This window comes from Gopherus flavomarginatus, chromosome 12 (assembly GCF_025201925.1).
Source record: "Gopherus flavomarginatus isolate rGopFla2 chromosome 12, rGopFla2.mat.asm, whole genome shotgun sequence".
Classification (NCBI taxonomy): Eukaryota; Metazoa; Chordata; order Testudines; family Testudinidae; genus Gopherus; species Gopherus flavomarginatus.
In genome coordinates this window covers 24,935,855-24,955,060 of record NC_066628.1, presented here as the reverse complement: position 1 = coordinate 24,955,060, position 19,206 = coordinate 24,935,855, and the positions used below count along the sequence as shown (strand labels likewise).

The 19,206-nt window shown below is 50.2% G+C and overlaps 2 protein-coding genes across 3 annotated transcripts in view; one reads left to right on the top strand and one right to left on the bottom strand.

The window, feature by feature from the left end:
• Nucleotides 1-19,206, bottom strand: part of LOC127032443 (zinc finger protein OZF-like) — a 605,001-nt gene that overhangs the window by 562,632 nt on the left and 23,163 nt on the right. The window lies entirely within an intron of this gene.
• LOC127032452 (zinc finger protein 436-like) lies at nt 1,436-14,556 on the top strand. The gene is made up of 5 exons (XM_050919732.1): nt 1,436-1,797; nt 5,174-5,262; nt 5,840-5,966; nt 6,585-6,698; nt 7,062-14,556. Exons 2-5 carry the CDS (start codon nt 5,239-5,241, stop codon nt 8,345-8,347), a joined length of 1,551 nt encoding a protein of 516 aa, XP_050775689.1. The 5' UTR covers nt 1,436-1,797; nt 5,174-5,238; the 3' UTR covers nt 8,348-14,556.

The following is a 19,206-nucleotide window of genomic DNA, read 5'->3' as shown; positions in this document are numbered from 1 at the left end:
TCATGGTTTATGTTATGAATCCTGTTTGTGGTGTTTCCCCAATATGATGCCACATTGTTTTCCTCCTTTAGTAAAAGGATTTTGCTACACTCAGACTCTGTGCTTGCAAGAGAGGAAGTATTGCCTCCTAGAGGCGCCCTTGGGGGGGGGTGGTATGTAATTGTCCCGGGTCACTTGGTGGGGGCTTGAGCTGGTTTTGCAGTGCATTATTAAAACGGAACCCCTGGATACTGAACCTGGTCCTTGTTGCTGCCAACTCAGAGGGGCAGAAGGGTTATATATACATTCATAAGCATATTTCCATAAAGCCTCATGGTGTAAACCATCACAGGGGTGTTCTGAAATTTCCAGCCTTGTCCTGGAACAGTCAGAGGACTGTTAAGGGTTGTTCTCCTTTTAAGGAGTCAATCTGCAATAGTTTGTTACTTTCCTGGGAGTCACCAAACAATTCAGTTTAAAGGCAGCCCTGGAACCATTTCTTTCAGAGTCCAGTGAACCTTTGAACTGGATTCTTCTGAGGGTGATCTCCAGAGAAAAGTCTATTTCCAGCTGTGAGGCAGGCAACAGGGGGTCTGTCTTGAAGGCTGAGTCTTGCTGCTTTCTTCCCCAGGGGAGCTGTGTCCAGAGGCCCCAACTTCCCCTCTGCGCAGTGGGTGCTCGACCCCCCCCACCCCTGGCCCCGCCTTTTCCTGGCCCTGCTCTGCCCTTGCCCCACCCCTTCACCAAAGTCACTGCCGCACCCTGCCTTTTTCCACACCCCTCCCCCTCCCCATTCCACCCCCCCTTCCCCAAGTCCCTGTCCTTGCCCTGCCTCTTCTCCGCCTCCTCACCTGAGCACCCTGCATCCCCGCTCCTCCCCTTCCTGGAAAGGCCTAAGCACCACCAATCCGCTGTTAGGCAGTTGAGGGGGAGGGGGAGGAGCAGGGATGAGGCGCGCTGGGGTGGCAGGAGGAGCTTGGCTGCCAGTGAGTGTGAAGCACCCACTAATTTTTCCTATGGCTGTGTCTGCTAAAATGCAAATCGTTTAGTTCCAGCCCCCTCTGGTGCAATTGGTGGAGTTGCTCCAACTCTCATTAGCTTGATGGGTCTCTGTAAGCGAGATGTAAATACATTCTCATGGTCTTTCAAAGTCCTATGGCAGTAACTCCGGGGGAAGGCGGGGAGGGAGGGAAATTACATTCCTTTGTCTAGGGTGGCTGCCCTGAGAAATGTGTCCCCAGCTGCTCCGGGTTCTAGGCAACTTCTCTAGGACCAAGAAAATCCAAGACCCCCTTGTCCTTGATGATACTGGGGACTCTCTGCACCAATCCCCAGTCTCTACATAAATCTTTCCCCCCCCCCCCGGGTTCTGCACGTCTCCTGTCTGCTCAGGGACATGGTGGCTTCTATGTACGACGCTCCTTTAATGCTGAAAGAAGCTGCCGGTGCCCATGGGACTTGGGGTCCCAGGAGGCAGGAACTAAGGCAGGGGGCTGGAGTGCAATCTCTTGACCGCTAGGACCCAGGAGCCGCTGGGATGCGGCTCTGGGAGCCATCGCTGGGGTCACTCACGCCCGGCACCAGGAAGTGAATTGCTCTCGTTGCAGTGACAGGGGCGCTCACGCAAGGTCTGCGAGTCTCGGCGGCTGCTGCTGGGGACCCCGGAGCCCTGGCTGCAGCCGGGAGAGGGGAATCTCCAGCACTGACATTCCCGCTGCTCCCAGGAGCCTCTCCCAGTGCAGAGCCCCCAGCCTGGCCAGGACCCGCCTTCCCGGGCCCTAGCCCCTGCTCCCAGGGCGGGCACCGCTTGGAGGGAAGGTAAGAGAGACCTGCCCATCCCCCAGGGAGCGGTGCCCCGGTGCCACCCGGGCTGCAGGGGGAGGGTTCGGCCCAGGCTGCTCCCAGCGGAGCTGGCTGCGATTCCTGCCCTGCGCCCAGGGAAGCTGCCGCCAGCTCCCATTGTTTGCAGGGCGGGTGAAGCCAGCGCGCGGGGGGGGTTGGAACACAGACATCTGGGCGGACAGGGGGGTGGGAGCCAGAAGGGGGCTGAAGAGGGGCAGGGGTGTGTGGGCAGGAGGGATTTAGAGATGAATAGTCATAGGGCCGGGCATGGGAGCAGGAAGGGGGCTGCAGTGGGGGGGAAGGTAGTGGGGACAGGGATGCAGGGGCCGGGATGGGGGTGTAGGGAGGCTGAGGGAACACACAAGAATCGGGGCAGGGGGAGAATTCTGGGGCTCGGGGGAACAGAGCTGGAAAAGAGGGAAGTGCTGGGGGAGAAAGAGAAGGAAAAGGGGGGATGTGGGGAGAGAAGCTGTGGGGGAGACTGAAGGGAGAATATGAGAGCAAGAGGAGACTGGCTGTGGAAGGGAGAGCAGAGGGTCAGAGAAGGGAGAAGGATGGTGAGAGCTACAATGGCAGCTCCCCTAGCCCTTGGGGTGGGATGTGGGGCTCCCCTGCCTTGCCCGGCCGCTGGTGGGGAATCTTTTCCCCCAGAAATGAATGCTTAAGTGTGTGTGTGTGTGTGTGTGTGTGTGTGTGTGTGTGTGTGTGATTTACCCATAAGGGCTCAATATTTATAAGGTAAATTTGCTCCCCCAACATACACCCTGCTCCCAATTTATTTTTGGATATTTTAAAGACAATCTCATTATTTAGGGGTCTGATTCCTGTATGTTAAATGCTTGGAGTTCATAGGACTCAGCAGCATCCTACTCAGATTTCTGTGCAGGATTTTAGGTCAAGCCAGAGTCGCTGCTAGCGACAGCAGGCAAGGAATCCAACTGGTATTTATTTTGGCTGGGTTCAGATTCAGTCCCATTCAATATATTGGGTTTCATTTCTGGTTCTAGCCACCCAAAGAAACAAAAATAAAAGTTCAGTTACCAGTTTAAATCTTATTTCAGTCTTAGTGGAGGTAAATTAAATAGAGAGAGCTGCAGCTTAAAATATAAACTGTTTTGATTTTTGACTATTTATTTATTTTTTAACTTTAACTTTACATGAATTTTCCTGGATTTTTTTGTTGTCAAATAAATATTATTTTTTTTAATGAACAATTTGACTGAACAACCTAAAATGACATCTTTCAACATTTATTTTGCCATATTGGACCTCTGCAGTGAAAGGATACATTTGAGGCCTGGAAATTTTCTTTCAACACTCACTTGTGTGGCTGGAACTACCAGTACATTTTTTGCTAGTTGATTAAGCTTGGGCAAGACATTTTTTGGATGTTCCCAGTAGTTTGTTCTTATTGAGAAATGGCTCGTCTGCGAATGAATCAAGAATTGGCCCAATCCTTTTCTGGGCTTTCCTTCGTCCAGATATCACTTCCTTTTTAGAGATTTCAGAAGCTTTCAGAAGAAGTTCCAATGTATCTTTCAATTTCAGACGTGTATGACAGATTCTATGACATCATTACTTCTGACTGAAGCTTTTCCATCTTCTTCCATGTTTTGGTGTAATGAAATTTTGCCTTGACTTTGTCCTCCTCTGATAGTTGGGGGTGGAAGTGGGCATCAGACAGGGGCGGTGGGGGAAGGGAAGGAGTTGGGAGTGGGCCCTGCAGCTGGCTTCAGTGGGGAAGGGAGTTTGGAGCATGAACCCTGCTTCAAGTGGGAGAGAGGAGCTGCCCCAGGGGGTGGAGATGGTGGGCGGAGGCCTGTCTAAGGGGAGAAGGTTGGGGAGCCATTACTTTTGCCGTTGGGCTTGAAGAGATATTAAGAACTTCATGGCCAAGAGAGCATCCCCCCTCTTTTCACTTCAGGGGGGCATCTCAGAGATGATTCCTATGCCTCTGGGCCCCCCTTCTGCCTCCCACGGTGTGCAGGAAGGTCCCGAGCTTCCCCTCCTTCCCTTTGCTTGTGGGCTGGCCCCCTTCTATTCTCATTCTCTTCTCACTATCCTGGGGCAGGCTGTTCTGGGAGCCATCACCAGATCATTGGCTAATTAGTTTCTTCTCTTAAAACTAAAATGAGATTACTGCATTTTTTTATATTGAGCTTGAAATCATGCTGAATCTTTATTTTAACTGGTCCTCTCTGCCCCACCCACTTTTTTTTTCAGTTCAATTCAGTCAGTAAATAAAATCTATGGTTCAGTTTTGGTTCCAGTACGAAATTCCAGTTTGAACTGATTCTCTGGTTCCAGTGAGTGTCCAGATGGGCAAATGAAATCAGTATTGGCCTGATTGTCCCTGGGGGCTGCAGGAGCAGCACATGGAGGCTCGGTCATTAGTGGCCCACACCAGAGGGCTCTGGTAATTGCTAAGGCAGAGAAGGCCAGTGTCAGTCTCTGTGCTCAGGATACTAGAGCCGTGGAGCTAGCTGGGCTTCCTGGGGCAAATGCTGCTGCCTCCATTGTGATCTGGGAGCTCAGGCTGTGCAGTTGCCCTGCAGGGTCTGTGCTGGGAAAGACCATCATTAAAGCCCCTGTGTGCCCAGCCAAGGGAGGACTTTCTCCTGTGGCTGAAACTAGCCCCTAGGGCAGCCCCAGGCTCTGTCGGAGACTCCAGGTGATGAGCGAGACCTGGGGTAAAGTGCTGGGGATGGACAGGAAAGTGACTCTGCACAAATGGCCCCTCCTCACCCCATCTCTGCTCCCAGCTATCTGCGAGTCCAAGAGCTGCTGCCCTTGATACATTCTGTCACACACTTGTTAGCAGTGGCACTAGCTATTAGAGAGGAAAGCTCACAGGAATGGCAGGACAGTAACCAATTCTTCCATGCAGAAAGTAAAGGGGAGAGACTGGAAGGGGCAGCAAGAGCAATCAGTGGGGAGGGAGGTTCCCAGCTCCCAGCCCTGCAGCACCCCTGGGCAGATTGACTGTCCTGGGAAGAAGGTGAGGAGCAGAGAGAAGAAAAGCCAGTTCCTGCCTCTGCCTAGTCCCCGCGCTGCTGTGGGAATGTGCTTTCCTGCAGATAGTGTCTGGGGGATCACCAAAGTAGCTCCTTTGATTCTGCTCTTTTCTAGTGCTTGGCTCAGAGACTCTGTTACTGGGACTGTTTAAAAGTATCTTCTGGGTTTAGTCCCCGTGGAACTACAGGAGAACAGGTCTGTGTTGTAATAATGTCACTGAGGGTTTGCCCTGCATGGCGGAGTCTAGAGTGTCTGTCTGCAGGGGAAAACTCTGGGGGGAATCGGGGTGTGAAATGGACTAACGCTATTCAGAAAATTCCCCTTCTCACCCTGACAGGCTGCAGAATAAGGACAACGTGTTGCTCCAGATCATCCCATTTTTCTAGGGTATGGGGAAGGGGAATGGCTGTGGTGGAGCCAGCTCAGGTATGGGATTTTGGGGGGAACTGCTGGGGAGGGTTGTTGTGGAGAGGGAGGGGCAGGAAATACATAGGGGCAGGCAGAGATGAGGACAGGGTGTGTTTAATCTGCTGGGACATGCTCAGCCTAGGGCCTGATTTATGAACAGGCCAAATGTGGGGAGGATAGTGAACATTCCACCATTTCTGAAACAGGAAACAACCCCCTGGACAAGGCTGGGAAAACAGACCAGAGTGCTGGAGCCTGAATGCACTAGGCAGAGGCTGCGGTGAAATACAAAGGGAAGGTGCTGGAATTCCTATCTCTGTTCCCTGCACGGAGCTCTGCTTCCCACATCAGCCTGTAGGCAGTAGGTGTGTGGTAAATAAGAAGACCCTTCCCTCCTCCCTCTGCTGGGAGGGACAAGGAGCTCTCACCTTTTCTCTGTTCTCTGGAGCCTCCTGGCCAGTCTGAGCAGAGTGGGGGTGGGATTCTGCTCCTCTGGCCCTCCCAGAGCTGTCCTATTTGTGTGCTTCTTCCCACATGAATAGTGGGATTGTGGCTGGGGCTGCAGGTCCTGAGTGCGAAGCACCTGTTTTTTCAGATGCTGGTGACCTTTGAGGAGGTGGCTTTGTATTTCACCGATGGACAGGGGGCTTTGCTGGACCCTGGTCAGAGAGCCCTCTACGGGGACGTAATGCAGGAGAATTATGAGACTGTGACCTCTCTGGGTAAGGATTCCTGTCCCCTCAGCTATTTGAAGCCCTGGGGCCTGTATTTCTGCACCTGGTCAGGTTCTTCCCTAGTCAGTTACATTAGAGGGGACTGGTTCTCATAGTCCACACCTCCAGTGTAAGAGAGCCATTCATCTCCATACCCGCTCCAATGGGATAGGGGAGTCATGGACCTAATGGACATGCTAATTTATCCCCATCCCTCCAGGTCTCATGAGGCAGGAGCAGTGTATTATCCTATCTGCATTAATTCTCACTCACACGCAGGATCTCTGTGCACCTCCCTTCTTGGAAATAGCTCCATGTGTGGGGAGGGCTCTGGCCTCTGGAGGTTTAGATGTATCCAGGGGTTTAACACCAGAGCTGTTTGTGCCTCAGCAAGTCCCCCAGAGCCCACAGATCCTGAAAACTCCTAATGAGGGTGTGACAACTCCCCCCTCCCCCAGACATTTACTTCTCCTAACGGGGCTCAGAGACCATGTTCCCAACCATTCAGATCCCATAACCCCCTAGTAATTCATGGGGTCAGTTTAAACTCAAGATGTGCCCTTTGTGACTAATACTTCACCAATCCTCAGTGCACTCTGATCATGCCTGATTTCATCCCCTGAGCAGGATTCCCAATTCCCAAACCTGACCTGATCGCCCGGCTGGAAGCAGGAGAAGAGCCGTGGGTCCCAGATCTCCAGGCCTCCAAGGAAATGAAGATCTCAAGAGGTACCCATGCAGGTGAGGAGTCAGTGACACTGACACAGAAACTATCTTGCAAAAGAAGGAAAAAGCTGAAAATCCCCAAAATCTGGTGTGAGCCCCCTCAGTTCTGTCTCATCCCACCCAGGTTAGGCTGTGGTCAGCAGGTGTTATATCATCATGGCAGATATCTCTCGTGGCTTCCCACCCGCCCTGTTAGCTGTCAGGATTTTTATCCCTGACTTCACTTCCCTGTGAGTGTTTGAATGGGATGTGGAGGCAGAATGCAAATTCTCAGTCTTCCAACAGCTTATGCATTGTTTTCCCTCTCTGCTATTTCCCTTTCTGTATTTTCTACCAGCCCAGGAAATGACTCCTGCCTGAATTCTCTCTCTCCTCCAGCAGGTGATGAGACAATGAGTGAGAACGGGGAGGGGAAACCACAACAGGAATGTCCTGAGCAAGTGGAACTGCAAGGGAGCATATTGAGAAGAGCAGATGGGAATTTTTTCCAATGCTTCGAAGAGAGAAAAGCCTGGAGTAATTGGCACAGGTCAGAAAGGAAGCTGGAAAATTGCCAAAGAAAGCAAGTAGATGAATCCATTGAAAGTGGGAGAGGAGGCAAGGATCTCAAGGAAACCACAGCCCAGCTGACAAATCACAAAGGAAAGAAACCCCATAAATGCTTGGACTATGGTAAAAGCTTCAGTGGGAGCTCAAATCTTATTAACCATGGGAGACTGCACACGGGAGAGAGACCCTATAAATGCCTTGAGTGTGGGAACAGCTTCAGTAATGTCTCTGGACTTTTTTGCCATAGCAGAATCCACACGGGAGAGAGACCATATAAATGCCTTCAGTGTGGGAAGAGTTTCACTGTATCATCAGCCCTTATTATTCATCAGAGAACCCACACAGGAGAGAAACCCTATAAATGTCTTGAGTGTGGGAAAAGTTTCCGTGCACGATCAGCCCTTATTGTACATCAGAGAACCCACACAGGAGAGAAACCCTATAAATGCTTGGATTGTGGGAAAAGTTTCCGTCAGAGCTCACATCTTATTAGCCATGCAAGAATCCACATGAGAGAGGAGCCATATAAATGCCTTGAGTGTGGGAAAAGTTTTATTGCAGCATCAGCCCTTATTACACATCAGAGAACCCACACAGGAGAGAGACCCTATAAATGCTTGGAGTGTGGTGCAAGCTTCAGTCGGAGCTCAAATCTTATGACCCATCGGAGACTGCACACGGGAGAGAGACCATATAAATGCCTTGAGTGTGGGAAAAGTTTCAGTGCACCATCAGCCCTTATTGTACATCAGAGAACCCACACAGGAGAGAAACCCTATAATTGCTTGGACTGTGGGAAAAGTTTCAGTCAGAGCTCACATCTTATTAGCCATGGAAGAATCCACATAGGAGAGAGGCCATATAAATGCCTTGAGTGTGGGAAAAGTTTTATTGCAGCATCAGCCCTTATTACACATCAGAGAACCCACACGGGAGAGAGACCCTATAAATGCTTGGACTGTGGTAAAAGCTTCAGTTGGAGCTCAAATCTTATTGCCCATGAGAGACTGCACACAGGAGAGAGACCCTATAAATGTTTGGATTGTGGGAAAAGCTTCAGTCAGCATGCAAGCCATATTAAGCATGGGAGAATTCACAAGGGGAAGAAACTGTGAAAATGCCTCCACTGTGAGAAAAGTTTCAGTCAGAATTCACACTTTAGTAGACATCTGACAATTCAAACAGAGAAACCCCATAAATGCTTGGATGATTGGAAAAGCTTCAGTCCAATGTCATACCTTTCTAAACGTTGGAGAATTCACATGGGACAGAATCTATAAATGCCTCAGCTGTGGGAAAAGTTCAATTCGAAGATCAAACCTCACTTCACATCTGACAATCTACACAAGACAGAGAACCCATAAAAACTTGGATTGTGGGAAAAGCTTCAGTAACTTCAGGAAAAGATTCAGTCTGAGCTCACACATTATTCCCCATTGGATAATGCACAGAGGAAAGAGCTTGAATGTGTGAGTACCTTCATTTGGTGCTCACATGGCATGCATCATCAGCAAATCTTCAAAAGGAAGAGGCCTCTCAGATGTTAGGGATCATGGAGTAAGAGAGGAGGGTATAGGAAAGAGAGGTGCTTCCTCTTATCAGTCACATCCTCAGCCCCTTTTCCCTGCCTTCTCTGCATTCAGAAAGCACCAAAGAGAGGGACTGATATCCATAGTCTCTTTTGTGGAAGGTCTAAAGGCCTCTGGATCCCACCTCTGCCTCCACAGCATCAGCCTCCAAGAGTGAGTCTGTGGTGGGAAAAATGGTTGGGGTTAGGTAGCAAATCTCCCCTGACCCTCCTCCACTTTTCCTAATCTAGACTGACCCCAACTTTCTTGTATATACTGATTTCACCCTTTTCCCTCCCTCCCCCCCCGACCCCATTAGCAGAGTGATTGCTAGAGTTACTGAGTTCCCCCTTTGGGGAGAGAGTGTCCCATTCTCACATAGTCTCACATTGCTCCAGGTTATGCCAAAAACATTTTTTATATATATACTGACTCCCTTAGAGACCAGAATTAAATAGATTCTAATAAGTTCTGGAGCAGAGGTAGGAAATTGTGGTATTTTGGGCCCTGTGTTATTTAAGGGTAATAGGGTGAGTAGGGGGGATTCCCTTCTCTCCCCTTCACTGTCACACTCCACTCTGACATAGCAGCCCCTGTCTGAGCCATGGAGAGTTTATCCTCTCCCCATTCTACTCCCCTATCTCCCAGCATGGCACTTCCAACAATGTTCTTTGCTTTCCCTGCTTAAGCATCACACTTTGATTTATTTGCTCCTGATTCAGACTCCTGAGGGCTAGAGATGAAAGTGTCACAGACCTGGAGGGGGGAATTCAAATGAACCCCAAACTCGGTTTGAGCTTTCTGAGCTAAAATCACTATTTCCATCTCTTGGTAAAGTGGCTTCTGGGCTTTTTCCAGGCAAGTCCAGAGCATTTATAGATGGGCAGAATTTGGATTTGGTTTGTTTTTGTTTCTTTTTTCCTTTTGTCCAATGTCTAGTTGGCAGCTGGTTTCAAGTGGAGTACCCCAAGGGTCGGTCCTGGGGCCGGTTTTGTTCATTAATGAGCTGGAGGATGGCGTGGACTGCACTCTCAGCAAGTTTGCAGATGACACTAAACTGGGAGGACTGGTAGATACGCTGGAGGGTAGGGTTAGGATACAGAGGGACCTCGACAAATTAGAGGATTGGGCCAAAAGAAACCTGATGAGGTTCAACAAGGACAAATGCAGAGTCCTGCACTTAGAACGGAAGAATCCCATTCACTGTTACAGACTGGGGACTGAATGGCTAGGAAGCAGTTGTGCAGAAAAGAGCCTAGGGGTTACAGTGGACAAGAAGCTGGATATGAGTCAACAGTGTGCCCTTGTTGCCAAGAAGGCTAACGGCATTTTGGGCTATATAAGTAGGGGCATTGCCAGCAGATTGAAGGACGTGATCATTCCCCTCTATTGGACATTGGTGAGGCCTCATCTGGAGTACTGTGTCCAGTTTTGGGCCCCACACTACCAGGATGTAGAAAAAACTAGAAAGAGTCCAGCAGAGGGCAACAAAAATGATTATGGGGCTGGAGCACATGACTTATGAGGAGAGTCTGAGGGAACTGGGATTGTTTAGTCTGCAGAAGAGAAGAATGAGGTGGGATTTGATAGCTGCTTTCAACTATCTGAAAGGGGGTTCCAAAGAGGACGGATCTAGACTGTTCTCAGTGGTACCAGATGACAGAACAAGGAGTAATGGTTTGAAGTTGCAGTGGAGGAGGTTTAGGTTGGATATTAGGAAAAAATTTTCACTACGAGGGTGATGAAGCACTAGAATGGGTTACCTAGGGAGGTGGAATCTCCTTCCTTAGAGGTTTTTAAGGTCAGGCTTGACAAAGCCCTGGCTTAGATGATTTATTTGGGAATTGGCCCTGCTTTGAGCAGGGGGTTGGACTAGATGACCTCCTGAGGTCCCTTCCAACCATGATATTCTATGATTTGTGGTATTAGGATACTGGTAAAACTTTTGTAAATGACACAATCAAGTAATGAGAAGGTGCTGAGTAAAGCAGATTTAGCCAGTTCAGAAGCAAATGGATAAATTTGCTTTTTCTTCTTTTCGGAGTTATGATTGTGTGGGATTTCACGTTTATGAACCTGGGTGTTTTGTAGCCCACCTTGTACTGTTGGTTTTCCTCTCTTCCTCAGGGCTGTTTGGTTACATACTTTGATATTAGTTTAGGTTGACAGGATGTAGCACAAGTTTACTGGGGACTTTATGAGACAAATTATCATTTTCCAGAAGAGTCCTTTTTATTTTATTTTAACCTTTATGCTTTGTCATGAGATATTTGTGTTGTTTGAACAATGAAAATTATCAATATCTCTGAGCACGAATACCTAGCATGAGTGCTAGATTTATACTCCAAGAGGCTGAGACTGATCAGGGCATGGAGTTACTCCTTGACCCCTTCAGAGATACAGGATACAGTCAAGATGGGGAGAAGGTGGGGAGAGAGAGCTGGGAAACTGCAGTCTTGTCTATTGAGACAGACAACTGAGGCTGAGAACTGTGAACTTGCTGCACCAATGCCAAAGAGAGACAAGTATTGCCCTATGAGTGCCAGGTGAAGCCATCCATGAAATCTAAAGGGCTACAAATGATACCTCAAGAGGAATGATGAGGCGAGGGGGCAGCATCTCCCAATTACTAAGAGGATGAGCCTGGGCAGAGACAAGTAGGAAGCTGGAGAAGCCAACACACCTGGTCCAGCCTTCAAGCCAGGCTGACCCCCCGCATTTAGGCCAGAGGAAGACGACCAGCCTGACAGCCCAGCTGGTCCCTCCCCCCACCCACCCATCTACCATCTTGTCCTGTGTGGGAACAACAGAGACTCACTCTGCCCAGCTCACCGCACACTGCATCACTTTAATCTAAACTCCTTGAATTCCTTGCCCTCGGAGTGTTTGCTTTGTGACTGGGTCCCAGCATCTCTCACAGGTTCTCTGCAGTTTTCTACCAATTTGTAAATGTTGCTCTCTTGCTGGTGCATGGGGGATTTGGGCACAGCAATGTGCTGGGCATGTAAAGTACGGAGCTGGGATGGGCGTGGGAAGAGGAGTCTGTCTTTGTTCCTCCTTTGGAAGTAGAATTTAGTTTCTCACACTCCAAATGTAGTTTGTTTTACATTAAATACCCAGCAGATTCACAGTGGAGGTTAACCGTAAAAGCAATGCAAACATGGTCTGGTGCAGAACTGCACAGCGAGGTCACCCATACTATGTGTGTACGTGTGTATGTTTCAACCCAAGACTCCTGCTCTCTCAACCTTACCACCTACCTAATTCTAGCTCAGACCCATTTAAATCAATGGGGCTATTGGCGGTAGTAAAATTGAACATGTGAATGAGGTTTAGCAGAACAGGAAGTTTAGAGTGGTAGGTTTGGGAGTCTTTCTCTGTTGATACTCGGCCTGTTCCACATACCACAACTTTCCCCAAATTCATTCTTGTCTGGCTACAAAATAATCATGTCTAAGTTAATACCATTAATATTTGTAATACAGCAGAAGCCAGAGGCTCCACAGAAGACTAAGGCCATGTTGTGCTAGGTGCTGTATATACACATCATGAGAGGCAGCTCCTAAGGGAATGAACTTACAGTCTCAATATGCAGAACAACCAACTTAATGATTTTGTAAATGTCAGGAGTGACTATGTAATCTAAAGGGCTACCAGTGATGCCCCAAGAGGAATGATGAGGGGAGGGGGCAGCACCTCCAGATTGCTGAGAGAACGAGGCTCTGCTCTTGAAGCAGATATTCAACTTATGTTATTGACAAATACAGACTGTTCTTCCCTACAATTACAGAACTTACTCCTAGAGCACAGGATACATTTTCTGAGAAAAGTAAATCTGCTACTGGCTTCAGCAATAATCATTAACAATGGGTCTGTTCAGACATTTAGCACTGACTGTCAGACCCTGCCATGTAGTGATACCATTCAAAGCCCCATACTGTTCTGATTAAAGTATGTTTAGTGCTTGTGGGCCCAGATTATATTAAACTGATTTTTAAAGTACATTAGATTTTGGGTAAGTTTTTCAAAATCATCTTTTCCAAAATGACTTAGGGTTGGATTTTTAAAGGTATTAGGCACTTGAGGATGCAGATAGGGGCCTAGTGAGATTATCAAAGGAGGTTAGACACCAGGGGCTAATTTAGGTGCCTAGCTGCTACTTTTGCTTTAGGTACCTGATTCTGATATTTAGATGCCACTGATCCTCAACCCCTCCTCCCCACTTAGCTGTTGCCTAACTCTGAAGGTGTTGAAAGAGCCTATGTACCCACATTTCTGTCATTTAAATCCCCCAAGTGCCTACAGATCTGGTACTGGGCATGCTCCCAGCTGCCTCAGGCTAGGCGCACAGATCCCCATTTCATATCTAAACCCCAGCATGCTCCTCACACTAAATGTTCCCTGGCCTACCTTACATGGGGCTGCCCCACTGCCCACTCAAATTTATCCCAGGCCCCTGCCCTATGTTTGTGGGAGAGGGACACCGAGGCAAAATTTGGTGTTGAAACCCACATAGCACAATGCCTCTCACTCAGTATTGGCCCCAGAGCCTCCTCTCCCTCCATCATAACTGCAGTGCGACATTCGGGCCCATCCGGTGTGTGCAGAGCATCAGCCCGGGAACCAGACTAGCTGGTGCTTCACTGCTGACATCCAGGCACAGCATGGGGAGCTGCTGTCAGTGCCCACATAGGAACCAGGGGGCAGAGGTACACACAGGAGGGAGTGTTGCCTTCTGTGACAATGCGGTTCTGGCGGGACCGAACTGAAAGTGCCAATTCAGGACCAATTGCTTAAACAGGGCAGTTACAGCCCTAGGCTGGGGTTTTTCCACCTCTAAGGCAAACCAAACCAGCCAGACAAAAAGGACTTTGGTTTCACCCCACTGGCTAACCACAAGTCACACAATTTCTTTAGACACTCCAGTCTCCCTGTATCACCACCAGTCCCACTCGTCCTGGGGATGAATGGTTAGGAAAACCAACACCCCAATAAAAGAAAAAGGTTCTCTCGATTCCAAAGACCCAGACCCAGGTCAATATACACATCAGATCTTACCCACAAATCACTCTGTTGCCACTCCTTTAGAATCTAAAATCTAAAGGTTTATTCATAAAGGGAAATAAGTAGAGATGAGAGCTAGAATTGGTTAAATGGAATAAATTACATACAGTAATGGCAAAGTTCTTAGTTCAGGCTTGTAGCAGTGATGGAGTAAACTGCAGGTTCAAATCAAGTCTCTGGAGTACATCCCCTGCTGGGATGGTTCATCAGTCCTTTGTGAAGAGCTTCCGTTTGTAGCAAAGTTCCTTCAGAGGTAAGAAGCAGGATTGAAGACCAGATGGAAATGAGGCATCAGCCTTTTATAGGCTTTTCCAGGTGTAAGAACACGTCTTTGTTCTTACTGTGGAAAATTACAGCAAAATGGAGTCTGGAGTCACATGGGCAAGTTCCTGCATACTTTGCTGAGTTACAAGGCGTATCCGCCTCCTCTCCATGGGTCAGTTGTGTAGCTGATGGTCCTTAATGGGCCATCAAGCAGGCTAGGCAGAGCTAACACCAACTTGTCTGGGATGTCTCCCAGAAGCACAGCACAAATTTGAAATACAGACAGTATAGAGCAGGGGTCAGCAACCTTTCAGAAGTGGTGTGCCGAGTCTTCATTTATTCACTCTAATTTAAGGTTTCATGTGCCGGTAATACATTTTAATGTTTTTAGAAGGTCTCAGTCTATATATTATATAACTAAACTAGTGTTGTATTGTAAAATAAACAAGGTTTTCAAAATGTTTAAAAAGCTTCATTTAAAATGTTGATCTTATGCTGCCAACCCGCTGCTGGTCCGGGGTTCTGTTCACCTAGGTCGGCAGCGGGCTGAGCGAGGCCTGCAGCCGGGACCCCAGCTGGCAAGGGTCTGGCAGCCAGAACCCTAGACCAGCAGCAGGCCGTGCGGGGCCGGCGGCCGGGACTCAGAGGGCTGGGGGCAGAGGGCTGGGTATGTGGGCGGGGGTGCAGGTGTCAGGGCAGAGGGGAGCCTGGGTATGGGTGCTGGTGCCAGAGTCAGGGCTAGAGTTGTTGGGGGGTGGGGGGAGATGGAGTCAAGCAGAGGGCTGGGTGTGTATGAGGGAGGTACAGGGCTCAGGGCAGGGCCTGGGGTGTGTGCAGGGCAGAGGGCAGTGTGTGTGTGGGGGGGGGGTCAGTGCTCAGGGGAGAGGGCTGGATGACTGCCCCCCTAAGAACCCCCAACTCCCCTGCTCCTTGTCTCCTGACTACTCCATCCTGGAACCCCTGCCCCCAACTGCCCCCCAGGACACCACCCCCTATCTAAGCCTCCCTGTTCCTTGTCCCTGGCCTGGACCCTACCCGCCACCTGTCCCCTGACTGCCCCAACCCTTATCCACACCACCGTCCCCATCCAGACCCCCAGGACTCCCCATGTCCATCCAACCGCTTCCTGCCCCCTGACAGGACCCCCAGAACTCCCAACTCATCCAACCCCCCCACTCCCTTCCTCTCCCAACCCCTCTCCACACCCCTGCCCCCTGATATGATCCCCAGAACTCCCAACTCATACAACCTCCCCAACTCCCTGTCTGCTGATCACCCCCTCCAGAGACCCCCCCCATCCTAACTGCCCCCCCAGGACTCTCCTTGCTCCCAGTCCCCCAACTGCCCTGACCCCATCCACCCCCCACCCCCTGACAGACTCCGGGATTCCCATCCCCCATCCAACCCCCCCACTCCGAATGCCCCCTCCACAGACCCCTACCCCTAACCACCACCCCCCGGGATCCCACTCCCCCATCCAACCCACCCTGCTCCCTGTCCCCTGACTGCCCCCACCCCTTATCCAACCCCACTAGCCCTGGACCCCTTACCATGCGGCTCCACACAGAGCTAGACACGCTGCTCCGCCCTTCAGAGCGGGAAGCGTGTCTGCCTCCCCGCGGATCCAAACGCTCCCCCACGGGAGTGCGCAGCCCCAACCCTCAAAGCGCTGCGCGCACCCCCATGAGTTCAGGGGAGGGGAGAAAGCGGGGGAGGGGCCGGCAGCTTGCTGCGCTCCTGGGAGTGTGGACCCCGCGACTTGCCCTGCCGGGAGAGTGGGGCCATTTGCCCACCCTGGGCACCCGGCTATGCTTGTGCTCCCTTCCCCTGCGGGGGCGAGCGGGAGGCGGGGCGAACCGGAGGACAGCGGGCCGGGCTGGGCAGGATTTTTAATGGCATGCTGGAGTCCCGTGAGGGTCCAGCGTGCCATTAAAAATTGGCTCGCATGCCGTCTTTGGCATGTTGCTGACCCCTGGTATAGAGCCAGTAAACTACAAAATGATACATACATGTAGACAGCATAATCATAACCAGCAACCCATAACCTGGTCTTAGACACCTTATATGCCCCCCTTTACGTAAGATTTGGTGCCACTTCAGGCCCGTGGTTGCAACCATGTTCTATATGGTCCCAGATTATTTCAATAATGTCACACCTTCTGCCCAGGGATGCGTTAATCCAGCCCTATGAATAATCAGAGGAACTTGATGGCAAAGTGCTGACAGATGCAGGGCCTGAGTTATGGGGAGAAGAGCTTGTAATTCTGGCCCAGGGCTAGTAGCCAGTGAGCCTGGTGTGGAGATAGGAGACCATCTCTGACAAACTGCTCCCTGTGCCAGTCTGTTATCAAAATGAATCACACACTGAGTCAGTGTCACTGAGAAACATGTCACCTGCAGCTCCTGCTCCTGGGCTGCCTTTCTAGGAGCAGGACCCATCACTCATGTGCCCCTGTTGATACTGGAGACTCTCTGGAACAATTCCCTGTCTCCATAGAAACCTCCTTTCTCCCACTTCCTGGGGATCTGCACGTCTCCTTTCTGCCCATTGACACAGTGGCTTCTATGCAAGATGGGCATTAATGCTGTGAGAAGCCGCCCTGCCCAGGGGCCATGGGGCCCCAGGAGGCAGGATCTGGGGGCAGGTGACTGCAGTGGAATCAGTTGCTTGCTAGGACCCAGGAACAGCTGGGATGCAGCTCTGGGAGCGATCACTGGGGTCACTCAGTCACGGCAGCAGGATGTGAATCACACTCGCTGCAGTAACTCTGGGACGCTATGGGGAGCCCACGCTCCTTGCAATATCCCCGAGCCCCGGCGGCAGCTGAGAGAACTGAATCTCACACTACAACGGCCAGTATGAGGTACAGCGATTCCCACTTCCCTAGCCTGAGCTCCATGCTGGATGTGTGGGGGGAGGGGGCCAGATGCTGCATGCAAATCCCATTCTCATCCCGTCCCCCCCTCTTCCTCAGCTCCTTGCTGGTTGGATGGGGGGGAAGGGGCCAGATGCATTCCCATTCCCCTATGACCTGTGAAGGAAGGCTGAAAGAATTGGGTTTGTTTAGTTTGGAAAAGAGAAGACTGAAAGGGGACATGATAGTTGTTTTCAGGTATCTGAAAGGGTGTCATAAGGAGGAAGGAGAAAACTTTTTCACCTTAGCCTCTAAGGATAGAACAAGAAGCAATGGGCTTAAACTGCAGCAAGGGAGGTTTAGGTTGGACATTAAGAAAAAGTTCCTAACTGTCAGAGTGGTTAAACACTGGAAGAAATTCCCTAGGGAAGTTGTGGAATCTCCATCTCTGGAGATATTTAAGTGTAGGTTAGATAAATGTCTATCTGGGATGGTCTACTCTAGACAGTATTTGGTCCTGCCATGAGGGCAGGGGATTGGACTCGATGACCTTTCAAGGTTCCTTCCAGTCCTAGAATCTATGAATCTATTCTCCCTGCCTCCCCGAGCTACTTGCTAGGTGAGTGGAGCGGGGAGCGGGCCAGATGCTGCATGCAAGTCCCACTCCTCTACCCCCAAGTTCCTTTCTGAGTGTGACAAAGTGGGGTTTTATTCATCTTGTTATGTTGCCTGATGAGCTTCTAGACAAGCTAAGGGCGTCTCCTTATCTTACTACTATGGATCTCACCAAGGGCTACTGGCAAGTACCTTTGGATCTGGATACCCGACTGAAATCTGCATTCATCACCCCTATGGAGTTATACGAGTTCCTGGTCCTACCTTTCGGCCTAAAGGGGGCACCTGCCATCTTCCAGCTCCTGGTGGACCAGTTCCTCAAGGGGATGGAGAATTTTGCCCTGGCCTATATTGATGATATCTGTGTTTTTAGCCAGACCTGGGAGGACCATGTGTCCCAGGTTTAAAAAGTGCTGGACCGGCTCATGGATGCTGGTCTGACTATAAAAGCTGGGAAGTGCAAGGTGGGGATTGCTGTAGGAGCAGCAGTGGTCTGTATGACTAGACTATGCTATGTATAACCTGTATGCTCAAAAGGTCTGTTACACTCCTCCCACCCCTTTTGTCTCCTCTCCCTCTTTGAATACCTGTGAAGTGGCTTTCTCCCCCCCCCACTTCTGGAATGCTTGTGGGATGAATGGGCCAGTTGAACAGCTGTAAGATCAGAAGACCTCTCAGGTAGACAAGGTGTCTGGGACTCTGATTAGGCAGCGATCACACACTCAATGTTATCAGACTGGACACTGCATGGATACTGGCCGAGGTGGAGCGTGACCAACCAGATGCATCCAAGTCATCTCTAGTCACAGGCCATGAGGAGCAAGTCCTTAAAAGGGGAAGGGGCCATGTGCTCAGGAGTGCACTCACAAGCTTGTACCTCTCCTGAAGGCTCTTTGCCTGGATCACCTGGCCGTGGTTCTCTGTGTTGCATTTCATTGTGCCTCGGGAAGACTTATCTCCATTGCACCGTCCATCGCTGCGCTGTGGGACACTTATCCTAACATCTCCAGTGCTGTGCCTGTCCTGGGAGCATGAGTATGAGAGTGTGAGTGTGACCCCCATTCCTTCTTTTGAGCTTCGCTATCAATATAATAATCATGTTGCTTTCTGCCAAACTCTGGTGGGTCATTAATCCTCCCTAAGCTTACTAGCTGGCCCAATTTCCGGTAACAAGGATGTCAGAGGTGACATACCTGGGCCACAAAGTGGGGGGTGGCTACCTAAAGCTAGAGCAAGCCAAGGTGGAGGTGATCAGAGATTGGCCCACTCCTCAGACTAAGAAGCAGGTCCAGGCTTTCATTGGGATGGTGGGCTACTACCGGAGGTTCATGCCCCAGTTTAGCTCCATAACCACACCTGTCACTGAGCTATGTAAGAAGAGTAAGTCAGATAAGGAGGTCTGGACAAAGCAGTGCCAGAGGGCTTTCTGTGCTCTGAAGGAGGCCCTGGTCAAGGGCCCGGTGCTGGTAAACCTGGTCTTTGACAAGCCCTTTATGGTGTTCACCGACACCTCAGACACAGGGCTGGGTGCGGTGCTAATGCAGGTTAACAGAAAAGGGGAGAGACACCCCATCGTGTACCTGAGCAAGAAGCTGCTGCCCTGGGCAC

What these genes read in the sequence shown, in the direction of transcription:
- LOC127032452 (XM_050919732.1), top strand. Translation starts at nt 5,239, where the DNA reads ATGGCTGTGGTGGAGCCAGCTCAG. An exon ending in CTGTGGTGGAGCCAGCTCAG is followed by an intron (nt 5,263 to 5,839) that starts GTATGGGATTTT and finishes CTGTTTTTTCAG; the next exon opens with ATGCTGGTGACCTTTGAGGA. An exon ending in TGAGACTGTGACCTCTCTGG is followed by an intron (nt 5,967 to 6,584) that starts GTAAGGATTCCT and finishes TCCCCTGAGCAG; the next exon opens with GATTCCCAATTCCCAAACCT.